Raw genomic sequence first — 24,212 nt, 5'->3', positions numbered from 1 at the left:
TTCCGATCAGGTCATTATTTAATAATTATATAATGTTCAGGAGTTCCTTTCAGACTTTTCTCAGCTCCTCAAGCTCCGCCTCCAGGAGCCGATTGTTCGCCTGACAGGTGCCAACGTGACGGGATAATCAGTGTTATTGCCCCTCACCTGTCAGCGCTCTGCATGTTGAGGCTGATCCCGGTATATTGGAATAAAATAACCTTTCTTCTTCTTCCTCTCCTCCTCTAAATTAAACTCCTCAGCAGAGTGTTCACGTAAACACACTTCTGGAAGTCTTCTTTCATGCGACGTCGTGTGAACATGAATCACGGGTTGTTGGAAACGAGGCGGCGACGTCCAGCTGCAGCGCGTCCAGATAAGTCTTCCACATGTCCGTGTGCACGAAGTGATTTATTCTTTTAACCTTTATTTGTCTCCGTACGGCCGAAACCAGTTCAGTTTACTGCTTCGTGAGATGGATAAAAGAAGCGAACCCTCACATTTGAGGTTTGACACTTCTGCTCGTAAAAATCACTCAAACTACTTGGTTTCTTCTGAAATATGATCAGATGCTTCTTTATAGTTACTCTGTAGATTTTGCTGGATGTTATCAAATCTTTGTTGCAGCTTTTGTCCTCTTCATGTTTGACCAGTGAGTCGATTGAAGACCAGATTTTCATGCTCTTGGTGTCACAGACGTATTTTTTTTTTTACCTCTACTTTTTCTTCTTCTGTGGTTTAATGGATGACGACAGCCTGCCTCAACTTCCTGTCCGAATTACCCAAAAGCCTTTGTGTTACAGCGTTAAAATTAGTCGTATAGAAACCTTTGTCTTGGTCGTAGATGACGGTTTGGTCCTGTTGGGAAACCGCCATCGTTTTGGTCTGTTCTCTGTAACCAAACAATGAAAAGGTCTGAACGAGTCCTCTGGAGGAGTCGGCAAAGTGCTTTTTCAGTCTGAGTGCGTTCCATCTCAAACAGCTGCAATTTCAGGTTCCTCCTTTTCGGGGGGGGGGGGCACCTGAAGAGATCTCGTTTTGCGCCTCGGCTCCTCAGACGCACCTGCAGGAGTCGTTAACGTTCTGGGAGGCGAGAGAGAGATTGGACCAGACGAAGAGCCCCGACGGCCAAATTGCAAATCCCGAATCCCCAAGTGGCCTCGTTGAAATGTCACTCCGACTGTGTTCAGCTGTAGACGTGTTTCAGGGAGCGAGCTTTCAGAGAGGAGAGCAGCTCGGCCTCGTATGCCTTCAGACGTCCTCCAGTCCGCTGGAACATCTCACATCACCTTCTTTTATATCGGATCCACTTCAGCCTCAAACAAAAATGCTCTGTTAATTCTCCACACGGTGCTGCCTTCCACTGTAGTTCAACACAAAGCTGTTTCATAGAGGAAGGAAAAATAAATACAAGTGCAAGAAAGTCGAGGAAACGCTGCGATAACCAAAGAAAAGAAGAGGAAATGCATTAAAAAGTGTCTGAATGATGATCTCGGTGGACAAGTTGTGTAAGAGATGGACAGAAAAATTGACATTTGCGTCTCTTTGTGGACATTGTGGTCATTTTAGTGCATTTTTGTTTCTTTTTATATATATATATATGTTTTTTTTTACCTCTTGCTGGACATTTTGTGGTAATTGTGTCTCCGAGTCCGTTTTTGGTTCTTTCTCATCACTTTGTGTCTTTTTCTGGACATTTTGTCTCTTTGTGGACATTTTTTTGTTAATATTTAAATCATTTGGTGTCTCTTTGATGTCATTTAATTTACCGTCCATTCAGAAATGTTGCTGAATACTTCAAACCATGGGAACCATGAGTGAGTATGAACAGATCAATCATTGATCGGTCACCTCGCACGACTTCACCCGGAACAATAAACACTTTCTTTCAGTCTCCTGTTCAATGCTGCCATCTGATTTACTGACTGTCCTGTAAACTGCAGCTCTGCTCTCCATAAACGCTGCAGGACTTTTAAACGGACCTCGGTCACAGAATCAAACCGCCTCAGAAACAGCATCTCCAGTTTTTGTTTGTTTACTCTGCAAGTAAACAAACAAACAAACGATCCTGAGCATCAGAAGAAAAACAAACATGCAGAGGAAAGCTGAATAACAATCTCCTCTCTTCAGTCCTTTCAAATGGTGAATTCATTTCTTGATGGGATAATCATTCCAGACAATTTCTCCCGTTGTCGTCGTGGCGTTCGGCCCTCGCTGTAATCAGAGGCAACACAAATTAAATTCACTCTCTTCTTTTAACTCCTCTTCCACTTGCTGCTGCTGCTCGCTCTCGTTTGAAGATCACAGCTTTTTTGTTGTTGTTTTAAAGGTTACCAGACGAATCCCTCAGAAGAAACCGGTCGTAACGTCTCGGAGCCAAACGTGTCGTCCTGCTGCCGCCTGGCAGGACGACAGCGGAGCGATCGGATGTGTTCAGCTGCTCCCGGTTAGATGTTGGAAAAATGAGCATCAGCTGATTGTCGATATTCTCGTCAACAAGTTAAACTAATGAGTTCTCGGCCACGGAGCTGAAAAATCCTCCCCAGTTTTATAAAAACTAGCGTGTGCAGCTGTTTCAGTGAATGATGGAGGCTGCTTTTTAAAGATGAAGCTTTCATTTTGGTTTCCACACCTGAACGTTTCAACCAGGTTTCATGTTTTTGGTTTCACGTTGCAATGTTGAAAAAGCTTCGTCCCATCGTCGCCGACGTCGGCCGTGTCTCGCTGTACTTCGTGCTGATTGGTTGGAGCGGCGGGATGTCGCTGTTTTTGCTTGTTTGGCCGGGAACCTTTTTCCATATGAGAGGAGAGAAATAAGAGAAAGATTAAAGGACTTTATTATTGAGTTGGTACCGTTGGACCACGGAGACCGATGTGCTACCAGAACTCATTTTCTACTTCTCTTCTGGAGCTTGTTCTTCTTCTGTTGTTTAAAGGGTGATGATGTAATGGGTTTGAAAGCGACCGCCTCCTCTGGTCCGAGGCTCCTTTTCACACCTGATATTTTGGATTCAGGACGAACTGAAACGTCTGAAGGTCCAAACCAAACAAGGTCGGTGTCACGGCCGCCTCAAAATCCGAGCCGAGAGCCTCAGACGGAGGAAGACATGTTGTTACGGTCGGGATTTGAGCAGCAAATAAAATACAGAATGAATTTCTTTTATTAGATTTTGATTTTCCCGTCCTGACATGATTAATCTTTGTGTTGTATTACTTTCCGAGGAGTCCTGTCAGTCGTGGACCTGCAGAGAGGACTTGCAATAATATCCTTCGGTCCTGTCGTGGCGACCCGGTAATCCGACAGCTTCTTCAGACAGTTATTTTAATCTGTTGGACACAAACCAGTCCGAAGGTGTGAATTCAGCAGCAGAATGGATTTGTAGATTAACGTTTCTTATAACAACCGAGTGATCGATGAACGTTGAGGAACACTTCGTGAACCAGACAAACATTCAGGTTGCATCAAACCAAATCATCTCCAGAGTTAGTTGTAATAATAAGGCTTTAAAGACTTTAACATTATTGTTTTGAGTTTTAATTACCGATCATGTATGTCCTCGGGTTTTGTTTTGGCTTATTATCGGTTTTTAATTTAGTTTTATTATGTAATTAGTTTTTTAATGGCTGGATTGTATCAAGTGTATCTGATGTTTTTTTAATTCTGTTTCAGAAATAAACTGTGCTGAATTTTTTTCCTCCGGCCGTTCTGAAAAAATTTAGAGAACTATTGTCTGCAGTTAAAAAGCGTCCACAGCGCCACCTGGTGGCCACGTGACGTCACTGAAATATTTAGTCGGTTGTTTAAAAGAAGGAATGTAGAGATGTGGCTTTGGTTTCGTAGAAATTGTAATCAGCAGATAAATCGTGTTGAGACTAACGGTGTCGTTCATACATGCGGTGCACCGCTAGCTGTTGGTTGAATTTAGTTTTCACAGAACAGAACTTCCTAAAACGTCACTAATTCCATTTAAAACTCTGTAAATATTATTAATCAAATGTGTCGGGAGCTCTGAAGCCTATTTGGGTTTTAACCACCATGTAAAACCCTCCACTTCTCCAGAGTGGTAAAATGGATGCCGTCCTGAGGAGTTGTTATTCTACCGTACGGAGCAGGGAAGTGTCCCATCATGGAGGTTATTAAACCGCATTAAACTCTGTGAACTTTCAAACGACCGTTCACGAGTCTGTCCTCCAAATGTCAGCTCATAATTTATTGTTTTATTTGTCGTCATAAAGTTGAGTTTTCTCATCTTTCTGAACTTCAGCCGGTGGCTGCAGAGACGCTGACGGAGAACCTGATGGCGCTGGCGAGCAGCCGCATCTCCGCCTCCTTCCTCATTCGTCACATCCTCTCTGAGATCAGCGCTCTGGCTGAGCAGCTCTGGCAGGTAAACACCCCCGCTGCTCCTCCTCCTCCTCCGCCTCCTCCTCCTCCTCCTCCTCCTCAACCTTTGGCTTGGTGACAGCGTTGGTCCCCTGAATCCTGCATTGCTGCCAAATCAATATGAACATTTTACAGTTGGTATAAGCAGCATTTGTCTCTTTGTTTATTCCCGTCTTTCTTCCTCACACACACACACACACACACACACACACACACACACACACACACACACACACACACACACACACACACACACACACACACACACACACACACACACACACACACACACACACACACACACATGTTTACTTCACCTCTTTGCTCTCGGAGACTCGGCCTTTGTGCGAGGCCCTCAGGTGCGAACAGCTTGCCCCCATCGACTCGCGGCCGCGGTCCCTCCTGAGCCGGCCGTGATCGATGCAGCTTCCCGTCCGCGGTGCGTTCAAGGCGCCGCTTCCTGTGAAAGGCAGAGCTGAGCGTGAAGCCGCCGGGGGTCCTTCCTCGTGGAAATGTGTGTTTTAAAAAACAAAACAAAACAAAAGGAGCAGGATACAGATGATGTTGCTCCCCCCCCACCTCGCTGAGCGGGGTCGGTCATGCTCACTTGTGCCTGTTTTCTCTTCCAGGGAGCCTCTCGAGTCAGGCGATGCCAAAAAACACCTCAGTTTTATCAACACTGCGTTTTTTATTCTGAGAGCCAAGTTCAAGACAAAAACAGCTGAACCCTGCTGTTCGCCGGAGATGCTGAACGATGCCAAACGGCCCCGGGCCATTACCGGGCCGTTGCCGGGCCGTCGCCGGGGCGACGTGTCCTGCAGACCGGCAGTAATGAGCCTGAGTCGGTCCTCCGGTCCAGGATTCAGCAGACCCAGCAGTAATTGGGTCAGATTAGTTGATGTGGACCTGCTAATGTGGAGGTTTGACATTTTAGAGTCAGACGGCGGGCCGGCAGCGTGTCCACGGGAACCCCTCCCCTCCACCCACCAACCCCCCACCCCTCTTCCCAACCGCCCTCTGATTGGCAGCTCTCTGCAGTTCGTTATCTCGGGGGGGATGAGGAGGAGGGGGGTGTCTCCGGGGAAGAGCCCCTATTATGTAAAAACCGGAGAGGAGACCACGTCTATATTTCCATGAACATCTCATGCTGTCACCTCGTGACAGGAACCTTCGATTCAGCCGAAGCAAACTGTCCGTCAGAGGTCAGAGGTCACGATGCTCCCTGTGAGGAAGTCCTTTTAAGGTCATGAAAAGACAACAGCGGTTCTCAGGATTAAAAAATGACTGCAGATGATTTCAGCCTGAACGTTAACGCCGACAGCTCTGACTGACATTAAACTGGATGTCGGCATGCCGACGGCCCGCTGAGACGCCACAAAGACCGCCGGGAGCGTGTTCCTCGGCTCAGAGCCGCCGCTGCTCACAACACTACCTGCATGAAACTGTAAGAGCTTTTTATCCGCTCCTCGGGCTGAATGAAAGTCACGAACAGACCCCCCCCATCCTCCCCCGCCTCGGCAACAGCAGACGTCAGGAGCGCCGACAGAAAAGTTTCTCAGCGTGGAGGATTTTTCTTTATCTGGAAAATCCGAGAAATTGATGTCTTCAGTCAATTCACTTCCAACTCCTGTGATTTTTGATGATAAATATCAGGATTAAGAAGACCGTCAGAGCAAATATCACATCATAGAGATATTACTTTTAATTCAAAAAATAAAATACTGCAGGCAGTAAGTAGGAGGGTGATGATAAAACGGCCAGAAAAAGACAAAAGAATATCCTTTTATTAGAAGGTTTATTGCCATTTAAAGTAAGCAACTATTTAAATGTGGAAACCAGATGCTATTTTTAAGAAGAAAAACCCAAGAAAAGTCTAAACTGGGCATCGTTAGTCGTAGTTAAATAATCTGAAGACGGCAGACGGGCCGTTTCCAGCTGGCGGTTCAGAGAGCAGATAGTTCCCATCTGTCCCGGGACTCTTCGCTGACTCAGGCCTTCCTGCTCCAGAGGTTGAGGCGGACGGGCGCTGATGGCTGAAGGGCTCCGTGTCGTGTTCACACATCGTCGGCCTCATTTCCTTGTTATCGTTCGCGTCGTGGCAGCGGTGACCTGAACGGTCGCTCGAGTCGTTTGTCTGGAGAACACGTAATCAAAGCGGCGAGCTAATGGGCGGGACGACGAGTTGGTCAGCAGCTCACGTCGTTCTTCTTCTTTACTCGGTCCGCTCGGTTCCTTTCATGAACAGTGAGGACGAAATGTGAAACTACAAACTCAACTTCAGGTGTGAAACATTGCTATTTTATTCTGTTTATTGATCTAATTAATCAGGAAATTGATGATAGACTCAGGTTACAGCTATCGGTGGGCGGGGCATAGTATCGTCAGGTTTCCAATCAGATTGGTCAGATGCACCGCTGGCTCCTCCCCCAGCTCATCCAAATATGGTCACTTCTGGCCCCCCAAAAAACAAGATGGCGACGGACAGAATCTGAACTGGAGGCTTCATAACGTTCACAAACCGACGGGTGACGTCACCGCTGGTTGCCGCTTGTCTCAAAGATGAATGTTTCTCATTAGCTTTGTGGAAGACGATAGTTTTCCTAGTTTGATGGTGTGTGTTGACCTCGTTTACGGCATTATAGAGTCTCCCTTCCACATTCTGTGTTTGTATTTCAGCATATATTAAATCCTATTTTTGCTTAATCTGCTCACATGATGATACAGAGATTAAACACAACAAACCGTGGATGACTGCGTTTCAGAGCTGTTGGAGGAATCCGCTACAGAAAGGCTGTTGTGGATGTTTCAAGGACACCGGTTATCAGCGAGCGGAGCGGTTAATGTCCTGAATGCACTCCGGAGACGCCGCGGCCCGCCGCCGTCCTCGGTGCGCCGCAGCATACAGATAAGCCGCGCCATCTGGGCGCTGCGTTGTTCTGTCAGAGGGCGTGACACTCGGTGGCATAGACCAAACATCCGCAGCCCCGCGGGACACGGCGCCCTGAAATAAATCCAGCAGGAGCAACAGAAACCGCCGGGCAGGAGGAAATGGCGGGCGGACGTTATTACTATGCAGCTTCGGCCGTCGGCGTCCCGGCGTCTGTGTTTAAATGCAAACTGTGGGTGGTCTGTGGCGAGCTGCCTCGTCTTTCACCGTGGTTTCTTTCTGTCTTTATTTTTACTGAGTTAGTGGAGAGGATCGTAGGTGGATGGAAAACAGTAAAAAAAAAAACACAAAAAAAACTCAGCTGCTCAACAGGGAGGAAACAGATTAATCTGTTTATTGGTTTACAGCAGGATTCGGTGTAAAAGAGGGCTCAGACGTGCTCCAACTCATGATGGCGTTCAATACGTGGGCATCTGTAGTTCACTGTTTGTTTGAGGGCTGAGTGTCGCCACTGGTTTCCCACATCGATTCAAGTCTGATTCATAAGGTCCCGATTTGATTTTGTTTCTCTTAAGATAAAATCCTAATTTTGTTTGGATATAAAACAGAATCCCGGAGAACCTCCTAAGAACCCTCTAATAATGTGCATTATTGAAAACAGTTACATTAATGCACCTTTTATTCAGCAACAACAACAGCAAGATACCTCTTTTTTTTTGTATAAGCCCCACCCACTTATGCCCTTTATGCTTGTTCTCAGAATCTCTTTGGTTATACGAAGCGTCAATCATCAACGTGTCTTCCTCCTTGCTGGATCTGACACCTCAGGTCCATATAGACTTTAGTTGGCTGTTGTAGACTGAAAACAGGATATGGAAGCTCCTATTGGAGCCTATTGGGTCGTGAATGATTAGCAAGTCTTATATCATCTCATAGATTACCTAATTAATGAATTTCAAAATAATGGTTACTGAACATGTCTTGATTGGATTTTGATAGATTAATGAGTCGTGAGCGTGCAGACAGTCGGAGGGAGCCGGTTAACCTTCCATTGTGATTTTGTTTGCAGTGAGATCCCATGAAACTTCTCCGTTAGCTCCTCATTAGCATGTCCTGATGAGTTTCATAACCTGCCCGTGTCTGGGATGATTGCCTTTAATTATATTAGGTTTGGCTCGGGGATATTAAAACGTGGCTTGGAGGTGCCGAATGGGTTTTGGAGCCGTGCGGGATTCGGCGGCGGAAATGAGCAGCGCGGCCGACGCGTCGAAAGGCCGGCGCCAGAGCAATTTACCCCGTTTGGCTGCGCGGCCCTCGGTGAATGCTCGGGGAATATTTTCAGGACTCATCACATTTCATCTTTAGATATCAGGCTGAGTATCAAACTCTCCCCGAGTGCTTTCTGAAGCGCCGGGTCGCCCAATCTGCGCCTCAGGTGAGATGAATTCAGCCTCTGAATTGTGGTTTTAATGGGACTGCTTTTTCTCTGAGCTGTTTTCGAGGAGAGAAAATCTCCAGGAGTCGTGAGATGAGCTGCTGCTCTGCACATGGATGACATTTTCCTAGAAACTGAACTCGTGCCTCAGTTTGTTTCACCACGACAACGCCAAGTCTCCGCGGGTTTTCGAAGGTCGGCGTGAAATCCTTGACTCCCGCCGAGTGTTTACGAGCTGTTCTGGTTTGAAACGAGGTTTTTGTTTCTTTAGAAACGATCGGACGGCGAAGCGCCTGGTTCAGGGACGACCCGGCGCGAGATGAGATCAGAGCGTCGCTGCTGCAGTCAGAGCGCGACGAGTCGGAGAGTCCGTCGAAGACGACCTTCATGGTCAACATCTTGCATCAGTAAATAAAGACGACGTCGCATCGATTTCGTTCTGCTTCTGTTCTCGACACAAAACACTGGAGATGAGCTCAACATGACGAATGATATGTGGTGAAATATTTACATGTTTTGAATTATGTTCGTCAGTTTGGTTGAGCTTTTTTGACATATTTGGGAAAGCAAATGTTTGAGCCTCTTGGAAACGGTTTATATATATTTAGGGAACATTCGGCATTTTTCTTTCTGGTCACTTGGAGAAAATTAATCAACTTTGGCAAAAACTCTCCAATCACAGTTGAAATGTACTTCTTCTAACATATGAGCTGATTAGTTGCTCTTTTTCCTCCTCAACCTGTTTTGTGCTGAACCATCTGATCAGACTTCCCCGGTGAATTATGTCTCTGTGTGATTTGTCGTCGGGTTGCAGATCAGTCCGTCGTCTTCAACGTTCACGCTGACTTACAAACAGCCCGACTCTCGGCTGCATCGAGCTTCGTCAGGGTTTCTCTTTACTCACCGGGGGGGGGGGGCAATAACTCACCTTCCCAGGAAGAGAAGGGGGGAGACATCAGTGCAGTTAGTGGAGGAAGCTGGCGCGTTGAGTCGAGTCAGCGGTAAATTGAGAAGTGGAGATGCTGGGAGCAGATAGAGGAAGTACAGAGAAGAAGAGAGGAGGAAGCTTCTTCAGGTGCAGATAAACGGCTGCAGACGGTCGCAGGACGAAACTCCCAACAGCAGATCAATGCAGCCGGCGACAAATCAACTCCGACCGCTCTGGTTCTTTACGGGTCCAAAACCAAAACCTGAATCCACCATGGGATCGGTGGATGATGAGAAGAGTCCGCGTGCACGGTGCCCTCTTGTGGTGTTCACGACGTCGAAGTCTGAATTTTCTACAAACCTCGAGTTCACGAGTCGTGACGTTGTTTGCTGACGTTTCCAGAAAGGTCAGAGGTCGTGGAGGTTCATGTTTGGTTGGATGTTCAGCTGATATGTTGTAGTTTTAGTCACGTGGAGTTTGTCTTTATAACTTAGATAATAAACTACGTCTGAGGAAAATGTTCATCATCATCTTTTCCCTTGTTTCGCCTCTGTGGCTTCTCGACGCCGTCCGCGTTGTTGTTGCCTAGCAACGGCGTTTTTACGACTTCACTGCGTGAACGCCGAGCACAACGTTGCAACACGACTTCCCGTGTCGTAAACACGAGCTCCATTTTATTGCAGTATTTTATTCGCAGTGTAAAAGCTGCGAAAAATCAACTTCCTTCCCAAAAAAATAAAATAATAATTGTCTTTTTCACGTTGTAATATTTTGCGTTTGATGTGAAAGACCTGATGTTAAAACAACACTTGGAAAAGGGCCTTTAATTTGAGCACCAACACCAGAATTTTAGACTTTTGCTATTTGAATAAAGGAGTTGGTGTCCTGCTGCGTTTAAATCCTGCCGGCACTTAAATCGAGGTTGAGACCAAACATCAGGAATCGCCTGACGTCCATTTTAACAGCGTTTATACGATCAACAGCGTTCATACGATCTCCGGCTCTAAGAAACGAGGCTGTTCTCACAGTTCTTCATCCTTCTCCTGAGCAGTGAGCAGCAGGTCCATCGTATCCCTGTACGTTCATATTCCTTCCTGCCTTTTGTTCAGGACACTTTTTTTTTTTAAATTTTCCTCCGCATCCTTTTGTGTTGAAGCTACGGTGGCATCTGTGGTGACGGCTTAATTAATTAGCATTCTCCGGCTCTGGAGCTGCCTGTCGTCCTCCCACAGCGCTCGCCTGTCTCAGCTGTCACTGAAACACTCTGTCGGATCGGCCGCTCTAATCTCCGGCATCACGGGCGTCCTGCCGATGGCGGACAGATAACTGCGCTGATTGGGTTGCAGCCGTTCGGTGGGAAACATACGGCTCCGCGGCCTTCACGGCCTCCTCGTCACACGATGAGATTTGAATTTTTATTTTTTATCAGATGAACTTCAGTAACACACTCGTCTTTCTGACTTTTAAGGGACAGACGTGTTATTTTGTGTCGCCCACCAGCAGGTTAAGGACGCTCTAAATACAATAAAGCAGGAGCATCGCAGTCGCCGCCATAATGGTTCTGGCATTTTAAGTTGAGCTACTATCTGTCTGGCCTACAAATCAGCGAAGAGCAAACTTATATCATCCTGACACACACACTCATTGCGGTTTTGTCTCAGCTTTGCCTGTCATTGCTGCAGAAAATGTAAAAATAATCGAGCCAATATTTGGACCGATCTGCGCCGTTGCCAAGTACATTTAAAGAACAGCAATTTGGCTCAGAACAAAGTTACGTTTTTGCCAAAAAAAAAAAAAACCTGCTCAAAACTCCAGTTTATGAATTTATACAGACAGACAGAGAAACTGTCGACCAGTTTATTCCCAAAATCCTCTGAAGTGTTAAACTTTCACAGCCTCCAAAACCATTGGAGTATTTAAAGGAGCGTCTGAGGTTGTTTTCAGTAGCAGGTTGTACGGAAAAATCTATTTATTAAAGGAATTTATTCCAAGAAATTGTTGCTGAAATCTTCTGAATGGAGCCTCTGAAATGATGAACCAACAACTGTTTGTGCTTTTATATTCAGGGCACTCATCGTCTGTCCTTTGCTCTCCGTGCATTTCACCGGTCTAACTCCACCAAAAAGGACCAAAAGAGACCTGATTTCACCAAATGGATCACATTTAATACGACAAGTAGAAACTATATTATATTACATATGATACGAAATTAAATTCTAACTCTATATTCTCATTGAGGAGGTGGAGTCATATTTCAAGTGATGAGCAGGATGTGATGTCAGTTGAAGAAATTAGATCTCTTTTATTTTGTTGTATAATATTAATTAAAATGTGGTGCAGAAAAGTAATAAGTTTAAACTATTTTAACAGCTGATTATCAGCTGTAGCCAGTTTTCGACAGACCTGCACATCCCAACACAGTTGGTTTTATATCACTTTTGTTCTTAAATGAATGAAGAGAAATAAGAAAACCTTCATCGAGAAAACCTGGAACATAAAATCAGCTAAAGAATCGTCTGAAACGGATCGCTGACCCCAATATGTAGTCTGGACTTTAAACTTAATGTAGAGGAACAGCACAAAAGGTCAACCGGTGGAGACGAGGAACAAAAAGTACTCTGCAGGACCGGTAGGGAAGTCTTGAGGAGTTCAGATCCTGACGTCTGGAACAAAACAGAACTCACTGAAAACAAACAAAAAAAATGCATCAATTTACATTTCTGTTACTTATTTTCAAAACCGAGAAAGTATAAAATGAAATGTCAGAAACCGAAACGTTCAGGATGAAAAACACACCCAGAAAACAGCTTCAGTCAGGTTATTTTACATTTATTGAGATTTTTTTTAATTCGACTAAGATCAGATTTATTACTGGAAAAAGAAGAAAAACATGAAACAACTGCAGGTCGCATGCAGCATCACGTGAAGAGTCATTCCACAAACCTTCTCAGGATAAATGCATTTATTTTATACTGAACAGAGACTGCAGAGCTTCGTCTTCAGTTACACACAGTTTCATAGTCATCATCATTTTCAAAAAAAGGGGCTCAGAGGTGGGTGGAGGATCTGTTAACAGAACCACCTCTGAGCCTGGTTCTGTTAACAGATGCTCCGCCCACCTCTGATCCTGGTTCTGTCAACAGCCCGGGCTCAGAGGTGGGCGGAGCATCTGTTAACAGAACCAGGATCAGAGGTGGGTGGAGGATCTGCAAATGAGATAATTGAAAGGACATAATTATGACTCGATGATTAGCAAATGAAAGAAGCACAAGGTCGACGGCGGTTTGGATCAATACTCGTCCCGGTCCTCTTGTTTATCTTTTCCCAACACGTCTGACTTTTGTTTACTTCCAGTTCAATAACTAAAAACCTGTTTCATCCTGTTTCGAAACGTCAACTTTTATTCCAGAAATATCTTTTAGTTTTTGAGCCGGAGAATGAAAGAAAAGGATGAAAGGACTTTGAGGTGGAAGGTGAAGCTCGTTTGTGGCATTTCGACTGGATCGAGTCTTTCCAAGCGAGTGAACGCGGTAAACTCGGTGTTTTTGGGGTCTCTGCCGTCCAATCAGCCGCCTCCAGCCGGCCCGACGTGACAGAAGTGAGCTCCCGTCCGTAACCTCAGAAATAATAATCCAACCCCGGTGGAACTTTCTGGGGTTTCTGATGACGAGATAAACTAAGAAAACAAGAGGATAGTCTTTTTTTTTTTTCTTTTTTTTTGTGAGTGTGAATTCCTCCGCCTCGCCGGCCCGTCCAGATGTCAAGATACGAGTTCAGAGAACGCCAACGTGGAGGAGATTGGATTGATTTTCTGTCAGTGGAATCAGTGGATTGTCAACGGGCCGCTTTGAAAGAGACGGTCGGGGGAAAAAATAAAACACTGCGAGAGGACGTTTCTACAAGACAGAGGCAGGAAAAAAAAATCGATTCCTGGGAGCTGCTGGCGGCGGACGGACAGAGGGACGGACGGACGGAGGGACGGACGGACAGAGGGACGGACGGACGGAATTTGCCATTTTTTTCCCATCAAAAATATCAAAAACCATGTTATGGTCTGTTATTCTGGGATATGAAGTGCAGATTGATTTGAAAAAAGGCCAAACTTTAGAAATTGAAAATTAGATTTACATAAACTGAAGGTGTCTGAAGACTGTCATGTGATGTTTTTTGTCCCATTTATTATCACTGTAAACAGAATATTTTTGGTCTTTGGATCGTTGTCGGACAAAAATTTACATTATTATGTAGATCGCCCAATTAGATCGAATCAGCTCGCTCCGCCCCAGTTCGTCCAAATATGGTCATTCTGGCTCCAAAACAACTAGATGGCGACGGCCAAAATACCAAGTTTCAGTTCAATCAAAGATAGTGTAACGGCGTATGAACCACGGTGGTGTTTTATTGGACATGATGGCATTCGTTCCTTAACATTAACTGAGTGGTTCGTGTTGTAAAATGGCGACAAAAGTCCTTGAACCTTCAGGAAGTCTTAACTTGAACCCAAATCACGAGCCTTTAACCCGAGTTGTTCTTTGTGACTAATCCACACGAGACCTGAAGCAATATAAAACATAAAGGAAGGGAAAGTGAAAGTTATAAAATGTACCCGTGTTCAGGAATATGTTTCAGGTTACATCGGAGCCGCCGGCCAGTCAACATGAAGTTTGTGGGTTTTGGTGGGCCGACCTCGGTGAAGCGGCGGTCCGGCTCGGCTGACAGATCCCGTTGGTTGTGAGTCGTCTGAAGCGTCTCGCTCTCTCTGGGGCTTTTTCTTTTTCTTTTTCCTCTCCGCTGAAAAATCAGTCTGCGTCCTTGATCGGTAAATTACTGCCCTTCACACTCGGAGCTGAGCGCCGCTTCATCATGTGCTCTTTGTCCGCCTCCCTCTCCACTCGCACCGTCTCTGATTGTCATCCTTCTCCTTTTTATTTATTCTTTTTATCAGATTACGTCTTTCTCTGCCTTTTACATATTTTCTGTGAAGCACTTCTGCTCTTTTTTTTTTTTTTTATAACTGTTTTTCCCTCCATTTCCCTCGGTCTTTTTTCTTTTTCTCTTTCGTGTTGGCGTCTTTTTCTGCATCCTCGCCTTTCTTTAAACGCGTGCAGGTGAATAGTGACGACAAAATAAAGCAACACCTCGTGACAGAGTGTTGATGTAAAGTCGTAGTCGAAGATAGAGGTGAAGCTGTGCGTCACCGCAGGTCGAACACTAATTAGCAGCATGTATCAGCTGTAAAGGAGTTTGGGCGATTAGTCCTTCAATGTGGGAGTTTCTCAAAGCAATGACGAGATTAGGAGGTCGACCCGTCTGCGGGAGCATCAGCCCGAAACAATAAAATGTCTTATTCTCTTAACGCCACTTAAAGATGTAAAATTAGGTTTTTAAAAACTTTGATTGAAATTGTGCAGTTGCAGCTGGAGCGAGAGGTTTCTCTGCGTTCCTGTTGGATCGTTATAAATGGTTAAAGAAGTTTGGGTTTTGAGTTGTGAGTCAGACTAAACAGAACATTGGACGAGATCTCTCTGAACTCTGCGGGTACTTATGGACTTTTTTTTCCCCCTCTGCACATAATAGATTCAATTCTTTAAATGAAAGTTTGAGCAGCGTGTGAGGCCGAGCGTCCCGTCGGCCTGCCGGCGGTCCGGTCCAACAGTGACGAGCTCCAAGTCTAATCAAATGGACGATTAAATCCCTTTCAGGGCGCTGCGTTTTAATCTGAGGGCAGCTGATGCTATCTGGGTCACGCTGCTGCAGGCTCCCTCGCTGCATACACATGGAGGAGTTTCGTCCTCGGCACCGTCCGGGTTTCTCATCCATCCATCTCCCTGAAAAAGGACTTTTCTGTCTCCGAATCCCAGCGGTGGTAATTACCAGGTGGGAACCGTTCAACTCTCAAACATCAGTACGAGGAGCCAGAAGAAATATTCTTCTTTTTATTATCTCCATTGTCTTGACGCTGATGCATCATCTCTCATGTTTGTCTTCAAACAACATGAATGAGAATTCTAGTGATGGCAGTTGAATTTGATTGACTATGAGGAGAGACATTTTTATGATGATCCATCTGACCTGCTTTTATTGTTTCTGTCAGATGTTTCAATATTTCACTCTTTCTGCCACTGCAGCTGAGTTTGTTTTGTCAGAGATCAGAAGGAGGCAGAATGTGTTCAAAACTATCTCACAGAAACACAACTTTAGTCTACTATTATTTCATTGGTTAATTCGATTGCAAACGGTTGCATAATTCCACAAATGTTCAGCGAGACTGTCATCCCATTGGAGACACGACCAATGTAGCTTCAATATTTACTATTTTTTAACTCTTGTTTGGTCTCCACCAGCCAGTAATATGTGCTTCTAGCTTCCTGTGTTATTACATCATTTTTATATTGTCAGTTGAGAGGTTCTGCTGTTTAAGTTAAAGCTCGTGACGTATTACAGTTTTGAGTATCAAGGAAACGGCGAGTTAAATCCAAACTGGACTCGTGTTGCAGCAACACAGTCGACTGTTTCTTTCCTGATGATCTGATTCTCTGGGTTTCTAATTATCACCTTTCGAGGGCACAGTTGTAGAGCAGCGTGTCTCATCTCGCAGCTGAACCTCCTGCAGACGTTCAAAGAGGCGTCCCGCTGCCGAGCTTCAAAGCCACAGCTCATCACGGAGGAGAGTCGATCCTGAACGACCTTCTCTCTGACCTCCGCCTCACCTGAAAACCTCCCAAGCGCCAACTTTTGATCCGGTCACTCGGCGCTGGAAGTTAGTTTTGACCTTGTGGTTTTGGCCTCTGCTGGTGGAAAAGCTGTCCGGTTACTGGCGTGCAGGGAGGAAGGTAGTTTATCAGGATTATTAAAAGACAGCAGCAAATCCTGTGATCCCCGAGGAGCGCTAACCATCCAGCGGACAACTCAATCAGTCGGTCCTGCTGTTTGCAGTCTGTCCCCGGTGAGGACGCATGCAGATCACTTCACCGCTCATCTCTCTTTCCCTTCGTTTATCTGTTCATCCTGTTTGTTGTTCTGTGGCTTCAGCTATCGTAATACAGTAAACAGAGTCATGTCAATGCCCTCCACATCTATCAATAACGCTGGTGCAGACAGCTCTTTGTTGAAAGTAAATTGACGTGTTGATCAACAGCAAACTTAAAAATTTGAAAGAAAATTTACTTCATTGACAGTTTTTTTTATGAACAATAAGTCACTTAAAAAGGAATTTATAGCAGAGTTCACATTTATCACTCAATAAATCACAAAAATCAAACAAAGTAATTCCGGTTGTAATTATGAATGGTTACACCAGGCCATTGGTAGACTTTTGTCCAGCTGAAAAATCTCAACAACAATTAGATGGATTGGTATGAAATATGGTACAAACATTTACATACAATAATCAGAAAAAACCTGTAAAATCCTGCAGTGACAGATTAACATTTAGCTGTACAGTGATTCTTCCTTTTGACTGCATGTTTACACAAAATCACACTTTTTTGTGTTTTTCTTAATACAGAGAAATTAAACATGTTCCCCGATCACGCAGTCAATTCCCCCGCAGCCATTTTGTGGTGTTTGGTGTGAAGTTGTGTCTGATGAGAGTCCAGCGGGTCCTCGGAGGTCTCCGTCTCCTCCCCGGGAGGTGGAGCGCTCCATCTGTTTGTGTTCGTTCCTCACCGACGCTCCATCACGGCTCCCGCTAGACTTTGGTTCCAGTTATCGATTTTTGCCGTCCATTGAATCCGGCTTCACGGCTTCATAAATTCTGGTGGGCGTGTGAGCGGCTGACAGGTTGGAGATTAATGTGGAATATCTGGCGCTGCCTCCCACCGACCCGCCTCACAGAAAGCAGCTCCTCATCCTGGAGGCTGGTGTCAAATAAACTCAGGGTGGAGAGGTGACGGCTCAAATCTGTAGATAACTAATATTTTATGGACTAACATTATTAAATTTAATCTGCACAGTATTATATTAGGTCAATTAGAGTCTGCAAGATATTTGACCTGCAGATCTGCTTCGTGTTTAGTTTGGAGCTGATTCAGCAAGTTTGGTGTTCAGCTGCAGAATCTGTTGGCGAAGCTGAAAGAAAAGGTTCAAAATGAATCTCGACATCCTCGCTGCTCTGAATCCTTCATGAAATACTTTCTCCGGGCTTCAATCTCCTCACTCACACTTCGATCGGATGTTTTCATCAGCTGGTTTGGTTTTAAACGGAACGTCCGGCTGTCACCGAGATAAAAAGATGAAGTTAGCGTGGATGAATTTCAGGTGTATTATTTCCTGTTTGATTTTAGTAAAACTACCCGTTAGCATGTTATAATCTTAAGCGTGTAATAGTCACGCCTGCCCACTACAGCAAAATGTGCATTAGCTACGCCTGCCGTTGTCTGGGCGTGTCTATTACACGCTCGATCCTGGTGGGGTCCAAGTGTGTGTGTGTGTGTGTGTGTGTGTGTGTGTGTGTGTGTGTGTGTGTGTGTGTGTGTGTGTGTGTGTGTGTGTGTGTGTGTGTGTGCGCGCGCGCTTGTAAGGAGTTAAAGGGGGTGTGTTGTCACATCCTGTCGGCTCTCTGAAGGTTTTAGCCCCGAGGAATACCTGACAGCCATCTGGCGCTTGTTTTTCTTCGTGACATCTCAAGTCTCTCACACACACACACACACACACACACACACACACACACACACACACACACACACACACACACACACACACACACACACACACACACACACACACTGATACTTTAGCATGCAAAACAATTCACACACACATTTCCAAAAGTGCAGTCAGGTGCAGTCGTGAGGAACTGTAGTAGCTTCTGCTGGTTTGAATAAATACGTTTGGTTCGTATTCTTCTGTACATTTCCGGCCTTTAACTTGAAAACAATCAGACATATCGTGGCCTCGGTTTTAACATTTCATATCAAATAAAAAAATCTTTTGATACCGATGCAGTTCAGTCGGTGCCGTAAAAGTCTCCCAGTTCGGTACCGAGCCCGACGTCAGTCCGTCAACGCTTGAATTTGACACAGAAAACCGTCAGTGTGTGAGATTAAAGGTCACCTGAACGTGTCCACTGATGTCTCTGCAGGCTCGGGACGGCTCTGGGCTGGACGGGTTCCCCGTGGACCGCTATCACAACTCCTGCCGCCTGTTCTGGATGCTGGAGGAGCTCCTGCAGAGATCCGAGGCGGCGTGCCGGGTGGAGGTGAGCTCGGAGCAGACGGGCTTCCTCGGCCTCTTGGAGCGCCGCGTCTTTCTCCTGTCCGACGAGTTTCCCTTGTTTTCCATCCGCATGTGGAGGATCGGATCGCTCCTCGCAGATAAGGGGAACACGGCAGGACCGGCGCCGTCGGCCCAAAAGATGTAGGAACTAATCCTCTAATCTGGTTGAAGGATAGATCTGGCGATGTCATCAATTTCTCTTATTGGAGGTTTGTGTGCCTGAAATATCTTCGTGGTCTCTGACACAGAGCTCCACCATTATAAATATATCAGTGAATCACTGTGTTTATTTTGACTCACACACACACACACACACACACACACACACACACACACACACACACACACACACACACACACACACACACACACACACACACACACACACACACACACACACACACACACACACACACACACCGACCGTCCTGCAGCCACAAATACTCACCGTACCAGATGTGCATGAATCCACTGCTGAAAATAAACCCGGAGAACATATCCTCCGGAAGATTACGGAGCCGTTTGATAGAATGAAACTGAATGTTTGTGGGATGTTTTTTCAGGAGGAACCAGTGGAGTCAGATTTATCCTTCAAGTAGTCCAAGTTTAGGATTATTTTCTACTGTAATAGTTGAGAAACGGAGCATTTATACCTTGTGGACTTCATACTTATGTACTGTATGTTGTGTGAAGTAACGCGACATAAATCAGTTCTACGCGACTTTATAACGGGAGCAGCAGGATTTGTCACATAAAATCAGTATTTAAGGTCCCCAGATCACCGCTGACGTAGAGACGGACAGGAAATAACATTTTTATGGGCTTTTTACTCGTCCATGTCGTGTCAGGAGAGAAAAATGTCTCTGATGTTTGTCCATTTTTTTTAAAAACTTTTCTTCGTCCTGCACAACCAAAATAAATCCTAAGATTTTCTAATAGTTGTTTTACTCGTTCATCCCCACACTACATCTATCCAGCTGAGTAATCGCTTTCCCAACGTTTTCTTCTGTCATTGTTGAGGTGATTTGTGAAGTTTATACTGAAGCTTTCAGTGAAAGCTGTGAAATCACTTCTGAAGGACTTTCTTTTGATTTCTCCTTCAGTTGCTTTTCCTCAGAATCAGTGTTTTACGAATGTGAGGAATAATTCTAATGTTCGTCTTCATCGTTGATCTCAGCAAATTCTGTTCAGTGTTTTGTACGTAGATGTTTAGTGCACTCGTTTCCCGTCAAACTTCAGATCCACATCTGACAGGAATCAGATGGTTTTATCAGCTCAGTTTATCGTCACTGATGAAGCTGACAGCGTTTTTAAAGTGTCGGGTAGTTTTCATCGTAGCTGCGCGGCGCTGCGAGCTGCATGCAGTTCTCAACGGGCGGGCAGCAGAACTCGACGTGTTTTATTTTCCGTACTGACGGTTTCTGCTGCTCTGCATCACGTGCTGTGAACGCCGTGTTGTTATTGGTTTGTAGAGGCGGTAGGAGCGCTTGTTTTGATGCGGCTGATGCCCCGATAAAAATGCGACCGAATCGCTGGCATTTTGAAATGACATCATGAAGAGGCAATCGAGAGATTTGAATGCAATAGATGGTGCAGCGTTAATTCACAGATGGAGATTTTTCTGTTGGAACTGCAGCAGCTCTCTGTATGAGTCATAAAGGCATCATCATCATCATCATCATCATCATCATCATCATCATCATCCTCTGTTCTGTTTCTTACTCGTAAACCAGCTAAATAAGTGTCCTGGTACGTCATAAATTCCCGGCTGCTCCGATAGCCATCGCTCCCCATTGTGTCTGCTTTGGGTTTCTGCCTCTCCGTGTCTGTGATCTCCTCATCTTTCATATCCTGTTGAGAGCAAAGCAGGAATACAGCGTGCTTTAAAAAATAAAAATGGACCGCCGGGACGTGAGCGGACAGTTAATGCGGCTCGGCGGAGCGAGCGAGCGACTGCGTGTCGCGTGTGTGTGATTGACAGCAGCCGACATGGCGGGTCGCGTCAGCAGAGAGAAGAACGGCAGCGGAGCTCTTTCATCTGTGGAGATTAACATTTTGGGAAGATGGAAAAAATCTGCACGTTTATAAAAATCAATCTACAGAAGGCCGAAGTCAGGCTGCTCTCATTTTATGTAGTTTATTTTTTTTGTAACAGTGCACCGAGCCTCCCACTGCTCTTCTCCTGATGCTGATCTCTTGCTGGCATGTACAGTACTCTGAAAAAAATGGTGCTTCTTTAGATGCTTAGTTAAATCTGTTTATTAATCTAGCACATTTCAACACGTGTGGCCTACAAGGCTGCTAAAGAATTAAAACACACCAGATACATTTCAACGAAGCCAATAAAAATGAAATAAAGGAACATATTAAAGACAACAAATTTGAAAAATGTTTTACAGGCGCAGTCGTTAATACCGTAAAAAATTTTAATTAAAATTAGCTACCATCTAGAATACCAAAAAAATTTCAATTGAGATTTCAACTCTGAAACTGATCAAATTCTGAAAGATTAATTTTGAAGGTTGTCCGGGAAAAAAAAATAACTTCTGGAAACCTTTCATTCAGTCAGTTTGTAAGGATCTATCAATATGCAAATGGCCCCGCCCCTGACTCCACCCACTTCGATGGAATGGAAAGCCACGCCCCTAAATTGACGGGATTGGGTCATTAGTTCTGTTACGTATGAAACCCCGAATGTCTGAATCATAGACTGTATAAAGATTTGTAGCTTCCAGACAGAAAAATATTAAAGTGCAATACCACTGATGGCCACTAGGGGCTAGCATTTTAAAAACAACCCGTGAACGAGGTATTAAATCTTCATAGAGAGTTGCTGTGATTGTTTTTTACCTTCGGCTTGTGTTCGTCTGCATGAATCCTGTCCGACAGCGTTTTCCGAGTTCACTCAGCCGTGTGCGATTCCTCTGTTTTCTATTAGATAACGTCCTGAAAACTGACGTCCACGTATGAAAGCCTTCATGTATGTTATTCCTCAGAGGCTCAGAGCTCCACTGCTCTCCACAAACTATAAATATTATTAACGTGAACAAAGTTTATAGTTTAGGTCAATTTTCTGACCAACTTTTACCTGCAAAACTCAAATTTTTTGCCATTTGGTAACAGTTTAATATCTAGCTTCTTCAGTTTTTGTCATTTTTTAAAATATGCCATGAAAGTAAAGCAATTTTTATGTAATGAAACCTTAAAAAACATGTACGAAGGTGCACCAGGCTGCTGAAACATCCGATGTGGCAATCGACCAGTTAAAATGCTCCCAACAAATTCACCTTTCCAACAGTTTGAGTAACGTTTGCCAAAAACTAAAGCAAGCAGCTGTTTTAAAAAATGATTAAACCCTTAAAAAAAAAAAAAACCTCACAAATCGAAACATTTGGAGATGAACTAACCAGTTTGACAGTAACAGAAGAACTAAATACTAAATATACATGTGTATGTATGTGGTTGCAGGTTGTTTTAGAAGCGAGTGTCCAGCAGGTTGAATATTTCATAAACCAGCGAAGTGGCCCGAAGCCCAACAGAAATAACGCTTCACTCAGGCACATCAACTCTCTCCCATCAGCGGCGGATGATTTATGAGCTCTCCGACTCTTTAAATCTGCACAACCTTGACTGATATGAAAATTAATTTTCCATATGTTCAATCGCTGCTGTTCTATTATACAGATTATATAATATTTTTTTCCGGCTGAAAGCGCTGCAGTGGTTTTAAGGTCAACGAAGAGAAAATCAAACATTGATAAATTCTGCATTTCCTGACAAAAACAACAAAAAAAGGAGTTTAACAAGTCGGAAGAAAACCGACTGACGTGATGTTTTCACAGGAAATATGGACGTGGAACTGCTCGAAGTTGAAGTTGAAGAATTGATTCAGAGAAACTCGCAAAACCCTCGTAGAGCCGTAACGGAGGTGTGGAGAGTTTTCTTTTCTTCCCTGACGGCTGCCGTGATTTATTTCTTCATGTTCTGATGAAGATGACTCCACCGGTCCTCTTGACCTTGATTAAACGGGAACTAATTGAACTTTGATGCTCTCCCAGACGCCGTCAGCTTTATTTGACAGATGGTCCAGAACTTTTTGCTGTAACGGCAGCTTGTGATTTCATGACCGGAGAACAATTAATGATTATGGTTGAACTCATGACTGAGAGGCTCGTTGAAATGAGAGGATGCAACATTATCTTTAGTTCTTTATTGACCACATTTTCATGTTGTGTATTCGTTAAACGCGCTGCGTGAAGACCGATCGTCTCTCATTGGTTTGTGAAGTACCGTTACGAAGCCTCGAGTTCGGTATTTCGACTGTTGCTGTGTTGTCGCCTCCCACCCCCTCCCTCCAGCTCCTCCAAATATGGTCACTTCCTGCTCCGAACCGCTCCGAACTAACAAGATGGTGACGGACAGACTCTGAACTGGAGGCTTCGTACTTCTTGTTTTCTCACAGCGTCATCATGAGTTATAGATATTAGAGGATATTAGATGGATGTAAGACTGCCCAGGTGTCCTTGAACGTAACTGCTCCGTGTGAAACTGTATGTGACTGTACAGCGGTTGTTTGTTGAACCCTTCTGTTGGTTCCCTTAATAACTCTGTCACATCAGTTTGAGTACAACCGCCCGGTCTCCGCCCCACCTCGCTCCCCCGCCCCACCTCGCTCCCCCGCCTCGCCTCGCCTCGCCTCGCTCTGCCAGCGTGCCGTCAGCCTGATGAATGTAATGCGGTGTAGCGAGCTGTAAATTGAGGACGACTTCGGCTCGTTCATCTTAATTTTACAGGCTTTTGCATCATTGGAAGATTACGGTGTTACTTTCAGTCGGGCCGCGTCGGGCTGACGTGTTGTTTCTCGGCGTATCGGTGGAGGTACTCGGAGGGGGGGGATGGCGGCCATCAATCTCAATCTGGAGAGCCTCTCACACACACACACACACACACACACACACACACACACACACACACACACACACACACACACACACACACACACACACACACACACACACACACACACACACACCAGTGAAGCCACACACTACTTCTACTTCCTGTTGTTCACCTGATGGAAGTCGTATAAAATGGAAGATTTATAATTGAATCCCTCAATTAGCGAGTTGTAACTTTACAAAAGAAAAGCCGGTTTTGTTAACACGTTGAACGTCATAAGGACGACGGTATGATTTAATCTTGACCTCAGGCTTCATTTTTCAGCCGGCCTTCCGTCCTGCCGGCTGCCTCTTTGTTCGGGTGAGCGTCCGCCGCTCATTAACAACTTTCATTTGCAGTAATGGATGCATGACGTCGTCGACACGGCCGGCGTGTCGGTCCCACCTCAGCGGCTGAGCTTTGATAGAAAGCTTCCCACGCCGGT

General features: G+C 45.0%; 1 protein-coding gene across 3 annotated transcripts in view; it reads left to right on the top strand.

Moving 5' to 3' along the window:
* The window catches only part of mei4 (meiosis-specific, MEI4 homolog (S. cerevisiae)), a 42,210-nt gene that overhangs the window by 6,361 nt on the left and 11,637 nt on the right, over positions 1 to 24,212 (top strand). For 2 of the 3 annotated variants that reach the window (XM_069722738.1, XM_069722739.1), the window contains exons 4-5: positions 4,245 to 4,367; positions 18,696 to 19,738. In XM_069722738.1, the coding sequence (XP_069578839.1) occupies positions 4,245 to 4,367; positions 18,696 to 18,974 (402 nt within the window). In that variant the 3' untranslated portion in view covers positions 18,975 to 19,738. Of the gene's footprint in view, positions 1 to 4,244; positions 4,368 to 18,695; positions 19,739 to 24,212 lie in introns of those variants that run through there. The other variant, XR_011312118.1, reaches the window with a different exon arrangement.

The sequence above is a fragment of the Brachyistius frenatus genome, unplaced genomic scaffold (assembly GCF_029030835.1).
Source record: "Brachyistius frenatus isolate BFR_SWC_R1_liver_20210118 unplaced genomic scaffold, ASM2903083v1 Contig_302, whole genome shotgun sequence".
Classification (NCBI taxonomy): domain Eukaryota; kingdom Metazoa; phylum Chordata; class Actinopteri; family Embiotocidae; genus Brachyistius; species Brachyistius frenatus.
The sequence above is the reverse complement of the archived record's forward strand: the minus strand, read 5'-3'. Positions and strand labels throughout refer to the sequence as shown.